Source organism: Pezoporus flaviventris, unplaced genomic scaffold (genome assembly GCF_033815535.1).
Source record: "Pezoporus flaviventris isolate CSIRO_AGI_PZ_B2104156 unplaced genomic scaffold, CSIRO_AGI_Pfla_v1 ptg000002l, whole genome shotgun sequence".
NCBI lineage: Eukaryota > Metazoa > Chordata > Aves > Psittaciformes > Psittacidae > Pezoporus > Pezoporus flaviventris.
The window spans coordinates 9,918,508-9,930,855 of NW_026892550.1; the positions used below are offsets into that span (position 1 = coordinate 9,918,508).

Here is a 12,348-nt window from a genome sequence, read left to right on the forward strand (position 1 = left end):
AAGAAAATGAAATATTAAATATTGATGAACATCTCATTTGCTAAACTTGTGACAGACCTGGAGAGCTAGATATTAATGTTTTCAAAAGATCATAAGAAATGAGAAACAAAACAGGCTACATTATGGGGGTGCTTTTGCTGTCACCTAAAATAATACTACAGTAAAAACTTTACAATTGAAAAGCTTCCCAAGCTAGCACAGAACTGTTACTGCAGCACAATATCCCTTGTGTACAGGATAAATCTGCAGACTGTGTTTATGAAAATATTCGGCTGAGCCATTCAATTACCTCTGACAAAAGTCCTCTTTTGAGTTATGATACACTGTGATAGTCAAAATCACTTCTCCACTTTCCTGAACTTGCACTTCAAAAATTAGTTATGAAGCCTGTGTCTGAACTCAGACTATTCACCTACAGTGGACTATTTTACTCCACTAACGTGCCTGAAAAGTCCTACGCTATCACCCAAACAAAACTCATTCATCCACTTCAGGTATCCACAGATTCCATTCCAAATAATTTGATTTATTCATGTGTAACAAAACAAACCTACTCAATTATTCTGTGCAAACACAGTCAGCTTCCAGATCATTGCATTTTTACGTATTTATTCACCAATTTGGACAATTTTTTTTATGTACTGTAGCTTGCAGGGTTAGAGGGTTATATAAATCTATATTGATGAACTCACAAACTATGTAAGTGAGGAAAAAATAAAAAATAACAAAGGCCTAAAAATTTGAGAAGGGTTCAGAAGAACCTTACCATGTGAGAACGAGGTAAAGATCTTCTCCCACAAGTGAGAGGCACTTATAGGTAAGTGGCATCTTTTTTTCTGTCCCCAGGATATTGATTCCCTATTTGGTTGCATGGTGACCTTCTCCTTATATTTTAATATCACCTCTTCCATTAAAATTATCTTTGTACTTATTCATGAAACTAAGTCTGTCAGGCTTGCTTCCCTGCTCGCTTATGCTAGGACAAACCAAGATAACTATTGAAGTAAGTTGTCATTCTAGTGCACAACCGACGGAGGAATGGAGAGTCTAAACTTGTTATCGCATGCAAGCCTTTATCACATATAAGACATTGACAGGTCCTTTTCTCCTAAAAAAAAAAAAAAAAGAAATAGAAAGGTTTAGTGGCTTTCAACTACAGCAGATAAGGACCATGAGCTTAGGGCAATGGCTGAGCACTTTGGCTTCTGTGCTTGGTTCAGTGAGTTTGTCAAGAGTGCAATCCGAAAATGCAAGCAATTCTAGCTTGTTATCTACAGTATGAGTTTTGCTACAGTACTTAAACGGGGGTGGATGGTTTAGAAAGTTGATATAGGATGGAGGCACCTGTATGCTCTAAGAGAGTGGCTTTGAAAGCTGCTAGTAACTGCTGTTAGCTAAAGGTATGCCTGAGGATAGGACCTAACTTTAGGTAAGTTGGTATTACGCATCTCTCCAACACCGGTGCTGTTACAGTACATGAACTTACTGGATATTTCTCCAAATGGTCATTTGTTTGAACCAACATGGCTGTTCTTTACTAGGATACTGGTGCTTATAAATTGCAATATTGATGATGCCCGAACAACTTAAGAGAGAGCTTGGATGTGGAAAAAAAAAACCAAAAAATCCTACCATGGTTTGGGTTCTGTTGCCATTAACATAAAAAGCATGGTGTGATTCATTCCAGTTCTAGGGGTTTCCAACCAAAGTCAAGATGGCAATGGGTACACAAGCATGAAATTGTCTGGAATCCTAAATCTTGTGAGTACTGGACAACACAAGTTTGTTCAGCCCGGAATAGGTAGTATTTCTTTAATCCTGGACCAGTAGAGAGTATGAGATGCTTGGGAGAGAAGGCATATAGGATGCTATCGCTAAATTTTCATTATGGAAACATTGTGATAACACTTTTCCTCCTCTTGGATTTAGGAAATTATCTCCTATTAAGACATCTCAGTTTTATTTCCCTTAAATGCAACAGCTATTTAATTCTGTGTGGCGGAAATCTTTTAACTACTTTGTGCAGTTTTCAAAGGCCAATTTTCATTTACAACAACATAAAAACTGGGCTGAATATTTAATTACTTCTAATTCTTTCCACTCTGTGTTTACAAATATATTAATGCATTTTTTTAAAATGTCTTGCAATCTGTCTGTAGATGTCTTGTGGACCACAAGCTGTGGAATATTCATCTAAGTATCTGTGGAGCATGCCAGGGTGAGTTCAGAGAGTTTCACTCAGTTTTTTCAGTAATATTGCTAAGCTTCTGTTTCTACTAGAATGGTATAAAAGAACAGAATACAACTCTCCACTTGTGAACTCATTTTCCTGCCTTCTAACTTACACTTAGTAACACATGCTTTCAGTGATAGAAATATGGAGATTAAGTAAACAGAATGTTTAACCAAACATTTAATTGAACCTTTTCTTTGCTCACAGTACGGAAACAGCAGAGTCCAAACCTTCCAACAAAATGCAACGCAAATGACTATCAGCTAAGCTTTAGGAGTACAGGCCTTCCGGAATGACACCAGGGAGATTTGCAGTGTTTGCAGATGTTCCCAAACTAGCTGGCTAGTTTGTTAGCATCTAACATTCATAGATGTTCTACACATCAGCTAGTCCAAACCTGACCGGGACACAGATCTTGCAGCACAGTGTTGACTATTGCCACCTAAGGGTTGCTGGTACCCAGCTGGTGAGTCTAATGTTTGCTTGCCTCAGTCTACCTCAGCTGCAGTAACACCACTGCACCATGGAGTACTTCAAATCACTGCTGCCTTCACATGGGTATCTTGCCTTCCCCACTGGTAGGAGTAAAGTTATCTCCCTAGCAGAAACACAGAGAAACTAAGTGAAGAGGCAAAGCCCTGCTGCCCAGGAAAAGGTTTCTGCTTGTCCAAATGCACTTCTCTGAAAGTGTGGTAGAGCAGGGAGAGAAGCAAAGGCACTGCAGTTGTGAGATGCAACCCCCTACCTTAATGGCAAATCTATTTTTGCTTTTATGCCCCAGGTAATGGGCAACATATGTATAACTACTGCACTTACCTCAGCTGTAGAAGTCAGAACAACTCCATCTACTGACAGCAGAGCTATGCTTATTTGCATTTCCTCTTCTTTCTAACTTATGCTGCTTACAAGGTATATTCAGAGGCAGTCTGCTCTCCTAAAACAGTCTGTAGTAACTGTATTTAGGGTTAAATGGAGACAGTGCAGTTGCTCTTTATGTTAAATGCCACAATAAAAATGTTTTGTAAAAGAAAAAAAAGGTGTAAATTAGGATTTGTGGGCCCCTATTCAACATATGCCAGCTGGATCACAGTACTTGCAGTTTTTCATGTCTGGCAGTGTTTGTTTGGATCTAGGAATAAGAGAGCAGCTGTAATATGGCATATAATGGCTTAGACCTGGGTGAATTGGCAAGGTTCAAGTTTATGCAGCTCTCCTGGCAACTTGGCAATTCTATAAAGACTTAATTCACCCAAACCAATTTTTCTTTAATGGAAAAGAAAACTTAGCTAACAGTGCTGAAACAAATAAGATTTTCAGTCTGATCTTAACGTCACTAAAGCAAAGTACACAATAAAGGAAAGCAATATAATTTCACAAATGAGGTGGAACTGCACAGGGTAAAAAAGAATTGTTTGGTCTCCAGAATCTTCCTGTGAATTGAGGAAGGAGATGGATAAATTAGTAACTCTGGAGAATGGACTGCACATAGCAGCATCAGAAGACATGATGATTCTACTTAAATTATACAGCTTTGTACAATTAATCTACTCTAATTCACTGGCACAGCCATCCAAGCAAACTTTTCCTTTCTCCAATCCTTTCTCCAAAGTAGTGCTTATCAAATATCCTGTTGCTTGCACTATTACATAAAACCATGGCAAAACTACTTGTTCTAAATACAGTTGCTTTGATTTTTTTATCAATTGAATTTGAAAAAGTGCATTTGGACTAGTGCTAATTAAGACTGTGTGGGTATCTTATCCTAATATAATAGGAACTACAAGTTTCCATAATACCCTGATCTGGTCATAATTAATCATGACAAGGATCCTGTTGAGCTAAAAGTGATTTGTTCCAGCCTAATTAAAGGTCACTGCTAGCTGGTTTTAGGCTTCATGAGATAGACTACGTTATCTCACATTTTCAGTGCAGACAGGAAATAATACGGTGCAAAAGTATGAAGCATTTACATATTTTCCAAATCAGGAATATAAAGAAATATAAAATATTACTTATACCAAAGATCTGAACTTATTTCAGTGAACTAACTAGTGTCAAAAACAACTTCTCTGAGAGGAAGATAAATGAGAGAACTATTTTTGGAGATAAAGTGAAGTTAACTAAGAATAGTATCATCCTACCATGGTGCAGAGGAGATAATTATGTTACATAAATGAAATGTATCTCCTGGTAATGTAATGCCAGACATATATGCTCTCAGCATTATTGAAGCCTTGTCAGCCACCACGAGGTTAGGAAATGTAGTGTGTTGGGAAGATCATGGAAAAGGCAAGCTAATGTGGACATCTGTGCTGTCTTGAGGTTTGCCAGAGCCACCATGGTATCTCCTGCAATTTCTCAATCCTTCCCAAGGCTTGACATTGCATAATGGGGTTAGAGGATCTTCAGAATTTATATTAGTAAATGACATATATCACTAGAGATGGCACCTTGTGGAGGTCTGCAATAGCCTCTGTGCTCCCGCAGTCATCCTCCTCCTCCAGTTCCCACTGTGCTTGCCGATGCTTCTCTAGCAATTCATGGTAAGCCTAAAAGAAACACAACAGCTGTATTTAAATAGATGAAAAAATTTTGATAGCTTCTTGTGATTCTCTCTTTCCTTTCTCTGATCCCTTTGCCATGTACCATCACAACAGTTAAGTGTTCAGCTGGAATTGTAAGTCAGAGGGACATTGCCTTACCGCCTTAATTTGAGCACACCCAGTCTTAGATATGAAACTCCATAGCCTAAGCAATTTGGGTTAAATAATATGTACCCAATATTGTAACTGGCACTTTCTGGCTTGTGTGCTTCATTTGATCATTCGTGTATTTTCTGAAAGTAAAAAAAAAAAAAACAAAAAAAACAACCAAGAAGAAAAAAAAATGAAGCAAAAAAAAGTGCTCCTTTTCCAGTGGAAAGAGAAGGAGACACATATTAAAATTCAGAGCTGCAGCAGCTAAATCATTACCATCCAACTTGTGTTCAGAACAAACTGATGTGAAGAAAGTTCATTACAAACCCCACCTTCATAACCGGCAAGCACTCTATATTCAGCAGAAAGGTCAGTTACTGCTGAGACTGCTACCATGGTGGTGCGAGCCTTTTGATTAGGTGCAGGGGGGAAGGCAAAGAAGAAAGGTGCATTTGATGGGTGCAACTCTGGGCTCATGGTGAGGATTCAGAACCAATACCTTCACTGGGCTGGCTGTGAAACCATGAAACAGGTTTAAAATACCTCCTCAGTTCTGAGGGGACAGTTTATACAAAATAATTACTGGACTATTTAAGTCAAAGCATGGGAGTTAAATGGGAAATACATACCATTTTTTTTATTCTTCAAAGAGTCTCCGGACTCAAGACCCCATTTGTTCTGGGGGGAAAAAAGGCTCTCTCCACTGTGGTAGCAGAAAGGCTTAAATTTCTGACTTTTATTATTTGCACACAGACATTTGAAAATACTGACTCAGTTGTATTCTGTCATGCAACATGAAGAGTAAGTTGCCCATTTCTACTTGCCTGTCATAAGCAGATCACCAGTGTAAAGTTTAAGTGTATTTGTTAGCATTCCTAAAATGTACAGAACACAGCATTTCTTGCACAAAGCTGTGTGGCTTTAAATTAATAGGGGAGAGGTCTTAAAACAAAATTTCTTAAGCTTTTTGGATGCATCCAAGAGATTTGAGTGATGTATATAAAGGAAGTACAGTCACAAGTGCTCAATGGCTACAAAAATGTGTGACAGAATTATCTGTCTCAAGTTATGAAAAGTCAAAGATGTAAAATGTGCTCTACTCTTTAAAAGTGTCTGAAACCTTTGGTTTTGAAGTGAGGTGTTGCTGCACAGGTGTTGCATACAAGAATATTTGAAAAATCATGGCAGTCAGGTGAAGTTCCCGATGACTGGAAAAAGGGAAATATAACCCCCATTTTCAAGAAGGGGAAAATGGATGACCTGGGGAATTACAGACCAGTCAGTCTCACCTCTGGGCCTGGCAAAATCCTGGAGCAGATTCTCCTGGATGGCATGCTAAGGCACTTGACAATCAATAAGCTGCTTGGTGACAGCCAGCATGGCTTCACTAAGGGAAATCCTGCCTGACCAATTTGGTGGCCTTCTATGATGGGGCTACGTAACTGATGGACAGGGGTAGAGCAGTTGATGTCATCTACCTGGACTTGTGCAAAGCATTCAACACTGTCCCACATGACATCCTTGTCTCTAAATTGCAGCGACATCAATTTGATGGATGGACCGCTCAGTGGATAAAGAACTGGCTGGATGGCCGCACACAAAGAGTTGTGGTCAATGGCTCAATGTCCAGCTGGAGACCAGTAATGAGTGGTGTCCATCAGGGATCGGTGTTGGGACCGGTCTTGTCTAACATCTTCGTCGCTGACATGGACAGTGGGATTGAGTGCGCCCTCAGCAAGTTTGCTGATAACACCAAGCTGTGTGGTTTGGTTGATACCCTGGAGGGAAGGAATGCCATCCAGAGGGACCTCGACACGCTTGTGAGGTGGGCTGATGCCAACCTCGTGAAGTTCAACCATGACAAGTGCAAGGTCCTACACCTAGGTTGGAGCAATCCCAGGCACAGCTACAGGTTGGGCAAAGAAGAGATTCAGAGCAGCCCTGTGGAGAAGGACTTGGGGGTGTTGGTTGATGAGAAAATGAACATGGGACGGCTTCAGTGTGCGCTTGCAGCCCAGGAAGCCAACCATATCCTGGGCTGCATCAAAAGGAGTGTGACCAGCAGGTCGAAGGAGGTGATCCTGCCTCTTTACTCTGCTCTTGTGAGACCTCACCTGGAGTATTGTGTATAGTTCTGGTGTCCTCAACATAAAAAGGACATGGAACTGTTGGAACAAGTCCAGAGAAGGGCCACGAGGATGATCAGGGGACTGGAGCACCTCCTGTATGAAGACAGGCTGAGGAAGTTGGGGCTGTTCAGCCTGGAGAAGAGAAGGCTGCGTGGAGACCTCATAGCAGCCTTCCAGGATCTGAAGGGGGCCTATAGGGATGCTGGGGAGGGACTCTTCATTAGGGACTGTAGTGACAGGACAAGGGGTAACGGGTTAAAACTTAAACAGGGGAAGTTTAGGTTGGATATAAGAAGGAAATTCTTTCCTGTTAGAATGGTGAGGCACTAGAATAGGTTGCCCAAGGAGGTTGTGAATGCTCCATCCCTGGCAGTGTTCAAGGCCAGGTTGGACGAGGCCTTGGGTGATATGATTTAGCGTAAGGTGTCCCTGCCCACAGCAGACGGGTTTGGAACTAGAGGATCTTAAGGTCCTTTCCAACCCTAACGATTCTACAATTCTATGATTATCCAATTCATACAATATAATTGAAGAACTTGGCCCTGCACTACAAAATTGCACTGTTGAGATCAATAAATTTTGACAGTTTATTACAGCTGGAATCTGAGTCTTCTCATAGACAAATTTATCTAAGTTATTAGATTTCATCAAAAGTTTAATGGTGCTGGATGTAACCACTTTAACCTTAAACTATTTCTTTTAATGAAAATTGAGGATTGATTTTTTTTATTATTATTTCCTAATAACTTGGGTCTGTAGTTCTCAGCACTTGAAGGAGTTTTGCAGCTCCCAGCATTTACAGCCAAGAACACTGATCTCCTATATGTATTCTGAACTATAACAATGGAGCTTTATAGAAAATACGGCCAAGAAAACATTACACTGGCCATTACATACCATATTAAATTATCTATGGCAAACCTTCTCTAATATATCCTGCCAGCAATCATAATGAATTTTCCCTCAGCTTACGTGAAATTTGATAGTCTTTTGAACTCAGTAACCTCACTCATAGAAAAGCAATTACATCAGTGCAGCATGCTTTCTTCTGTAAGGCAGGACAGATACATTCTTCCAGAGATTTCCTATGTTGAACCAAACACATAGTATCTCAGTAAAAAATGTTTTCTACAAAACATGTAATCTAGCATTAATACCCTTCGGCATTTTGTTCCAATGCAACAAGACCAATACTGGAGAAAAAGTCTCCAAGCAAACCTAGGCAATAAGGGTCTGACACTATCCTCCTGGTGCTACTATGCTTGACTCTCAGGGAGACTCAAAAATCACAACTTTATTGAACAGGGAAGAATCTGTAATATATTTAAAAAATAACAGAACAGTGAAAATAAGCTTTTATGTGCTCACCTTAAGAAAATCATGAACATCTTCATTATGAAAAGTTTTACTGAGGAGACTGCCTTGTTCAGCTTTCTGTCTGTGTTCGAACTCTTCTTTCTTCTTTGCACAGCTCTCAAGTCGTTTCAAGATCAGGTCTTTGCTTTGCTGGATACATTCTGAAGCGTAAAACACTCATGATTAGATACCACAACTCCACAGGGAGAAATTAGCATCTGCTATTGTCACACAACATAAGCTCACAGAAATCTGTTAGTGAGTGAAAGAGGCAAGTAATCACCATGGAGAACTTCAAATTTAAGTCCTACTCTGACAGTCTTTTTAGATGTGAACTTCTGGGTTGTTATATGGCACTTAACTTACCAGGTTTTTGGATCACTACCATCCTGCACCCTCCCTGTCACTGGTGCTGCTGCTCATGCAAAGGCAGTGTGTTAGCTCAAGAAACAGATTCCCACCTACAGGACCCCAAAAGAAGCGGCTCATTACCTAATTGCAGATATGCAGATGCTGCTGCAAGGACAGAGGCAGCAACATGTGGCATGGAGAAAAGATCCAGAGCAGTGCTAGTTCAGATTTGCCATACCAGCCTCCCAAAGTAACTCATCCAGAAACCTGCAGCAAAAGTTAAGTCCCTCTGATCTTGTACTTGTACCATGAAATATTTGGGACGAAGTTCCTCCCCTCTTCACCTCCCCTATAGGTCCAAGTGATTTACAAATTCCTGAGTCTATCTGGACCCTGTGCGGAAGAGTGGAATTGGTGCTTTCAATGGTCTGCAACTACATCCTGTCTCACTGCCTGTCCACCTAAGAAGAACTTTGTTCATTTCCCTCCCCTTGTCCTTCCCTAGACCAGTATTTCACCCCAACTCAGGCAGCTAAAGGGGAATGCGAAAGAATAGTCTTCTGTGGTTGCTGTTCTGCCACATCATGCTGTTGCAACTATGAGAAATTACTTTGTGGAGAAATAAAGGAGTTTATTAGTACAGCACCAAGCAGTTTACTTATCCTCCATGCTAATTTATTGTGCTTATCCACAGGCTGATGATACACTAACAAAACACTTGAAAGTGCACTGAAAGTATAAGAAAGCCTGTAATAAAAATGTCACCTGAACAAACAGCAACTGTTGTTTTTAAACACTACTTGATTCTTTACTACTTCCTTGTTTGTTTCCTAGGAACACAGTCTTGCTGGCTTTGTGTTCTGCTTACAAATTATAGGTACAGTTCAATTTATGTAGTTAGGAGCTCATAAGCAAGGTCAACACAGAGTCATATGTGAAAATGTTGCACTCCAGATTATTTTTGGTTTTACTTTTTTAAGCACGTTCCATTTCCTGGGCAACCAACCAGCTATAGCTGACCCTGCCTGAGTAAGGGGGAGATGGACCAAATGACCTCACGAGGTTCTTTCCAACCTCAACTGTTCTGTGATTCTGTGAACTCCTGATTGAGACATGGCACAATTTATCAGCATGAAGCCTGAAAGTGAATGAGCAGCACTGCAACTAGAATATACTGCAACAAGACTACATTCATTCTATCTAGTTCACTGAACTCTAACCCTAATGACATTTTGTTAGGACAATTTTCTTTAAATATGCCCACTAGTAACAGAAATGGTTCTGGAAAATGTTTGAGAGTAAAAAACTCCTCATTTTTGCTGAATGTGTACTATAATTTTCCATGAGTCCTGAACCACTGAGCCTTTGGTACAGCACCTATCAGAAAAGCTGGGGGTATGTTTCTCAATATGCTGGGCATTAGGTAACATGCCAAGTGACATAGGGAGAACCTTGTCAGTCAGTCAGCTTAGACTGTTATAATTGTGTATTTAACAGGCGACATGAAGGCGTGCAACAGGAAGAGGAAAAGACTTCATTTTTAAAGTATTTTTAGTCTCATATAGTAAAAATCAGGTTTATATGAAGATTATTTGCCTTAAAATTATGTTTTCACAAGAGTGATAGCACAACTATGTTTTGTGTATCTTCTGGCTCCACATGCTAGCAGGAGATCATAAGACTTCTGCACATACACAGCTATTACTGTCCTTCATGTTAGCCAGTATCATCAACAATGTCAAGTATCTGGGCAGTAAATGGAGAAATCTCACAGATACTTGTAACAAATGTGACTGCTCTTCAATCTTCAAATTAATGAAATAAGGTATAGATCATGTGAACTGTAATTTCACAGTAATGCCTGGAACAAGACTTAAAAGGCTTAAAGCCGAAGTTTCCATTCTAAGCATCCACCCATCACAGTAACAGTGTTTGCCAATTCATTAATAAATTTTTAAAACAGAGGAGAATAGTGCTGAAGCTATAATACGCTAATGAGAATTTATACCCATATTTGTTAAGTCATGATCTCTGCTCTATGTACTCACCATTACTGAAATGTGCCAACTGTTCCCAAAAGGCCTTGTGCAGATCTGTTAAAAGTTCTTCCTTTTGTCGGACTGAGAGATTATTCTTTACAGTTAAATGGTCCAGAATATTTGATACAATATTTAATCTACATTTGCACTCTTCTGGTATATAGGACTTCAGTGAATCAATCATTTTCACCATAAGCTCCCTGTTGAATAACCTTTCCTGAATGTCCTAAAACAAACATTAAAAAGCCCTGTTTAGAAACCAAGAATAAGCCTTCAGTTGTGCTTGTCATTTCACTGAGATTTTCATTCACAAACTATACAGAAAACTAAGGAGGCTTCCCAAGACCGTGTGAATAACAATCTCCTGTACTTAAATTGTGACTGGTGTAGGATAGCAGTGGGTTTATTGCATGCTCAGTTGCTATTTTCATACCAGGACAGCTTAGTTTACTTAGCTGCTCCAATGCAAAACTAACAAGCTAATAATTACTGCACCTTTTTATTGGTAAACCAAATAAAACTAGCTATCCCTTTATTCTCCACATTACTAATAAAGGCAGTGGGCCAGACTGATTGTAATGTTAATCTACAAATTAACTCTTCCAGTAAGTCCTGTGCAAAATGAATAAAGGATGTTAAGATTTAAAACAACATAAAGCACAGTGCTGATGCATTTGTAAACACATCCTTCCCTCTTAAGACTGTATCACTAAGAGATGCTAAGGCTTTTCGATTCCAGTTAAAGTCACTGGACACAGAGTCACACAGAGATTTATCGGTGAAAGTGGAATAAACACTTTGAAACAAAAAGAATGTCCTAATGCTGAGGACAACAATTCTTCTTCATGATTAGATCTAGTGCTCTTGCTCGAGCATGCTGGCTGCATTAGTATCGCTTTTTCCTAACATGACTGCCTCAACACTATTTTGAGCAAGAGAACTCAAGTGCAGAGTTCATCTTTGTGTGAGTCTTCCTAAATTGCAATGGAAGCTGAGCTCTTTACAACAAAACTGAAAAAGGCAACTGAAATAAGGAGGCTACATCATTCCTGAGGCAGGACTGACAGAATCTGTACAATTGAATCATTCTTTGTGTTCAGATTGACTAAATCTCTCTCAACTTTTATTTCTTTTTGTACTTTACCATTGCCTGCAAATCTTGAGATTCACATAATAAGCCTTCTACTGCAATCATCTTCTCGGTCAGATCCATCATTATCTTTGTTGCTTTGGCACTTGAGCATTTTGATTCGTCCAAAAAAGCCTGCTGGGCTTTGTCAGTCTGCTTCCAGAAAGTTTCCATCTGTAGAATATGAATAAAAAAACCAATCCATGCTTCCTTATCAATCTCTAGTATTTTATTATAGTAAGAGGCATGTAAGTCTACTGAGATAGAAGTCACTGAGACTACAGACAGCTTTCAGAATTAATTATAGTGAACATTTTGTAAAGCTAAAGAGCCTATTTTACTATATGATGATAAACATATGGGTGGCACATAACCAGTAGGTCAACTCTTTTTTTAAATGTAGTAATTTGGTATA

General features: G+C 39.5%; 1 protein-coding gene across 1 annotated transcript in view; it reads right to left on the reverse strand.

The window, feature by feature from the left end:
* The window catches only part of EVC (EvC ciliary complex subunit 1), a 59,107-nt gene that overhangs the window by 30,457 nt on the left and 16,302 nt on the right, over window positions 1–12,348 (reverse strand). Inside the window, exons 8-11 of the mRNA XM_061469044.1 lie at window positions 11,949–12,107; window positions 10,814–11,030; window positions 8,427–8,575; window positions 4,684–4,782 (exon numbers count right to left, since the gene is read on the reverse strand). Of these exons, the coding sequence (XP_061325028.1) occupies window positions 4,684–4,782; window positions 8,427–8,575; window positions 10,814–11,030; window positions 11,949–12,107 (624 nt within the window). The remainder of the gene's footprint in view (window positions 1–4,683; window positions 4,783–8,426; window positions 8,576–10,813; window positions 11,031–11,948; window positions 12,108–12,348) is intronic.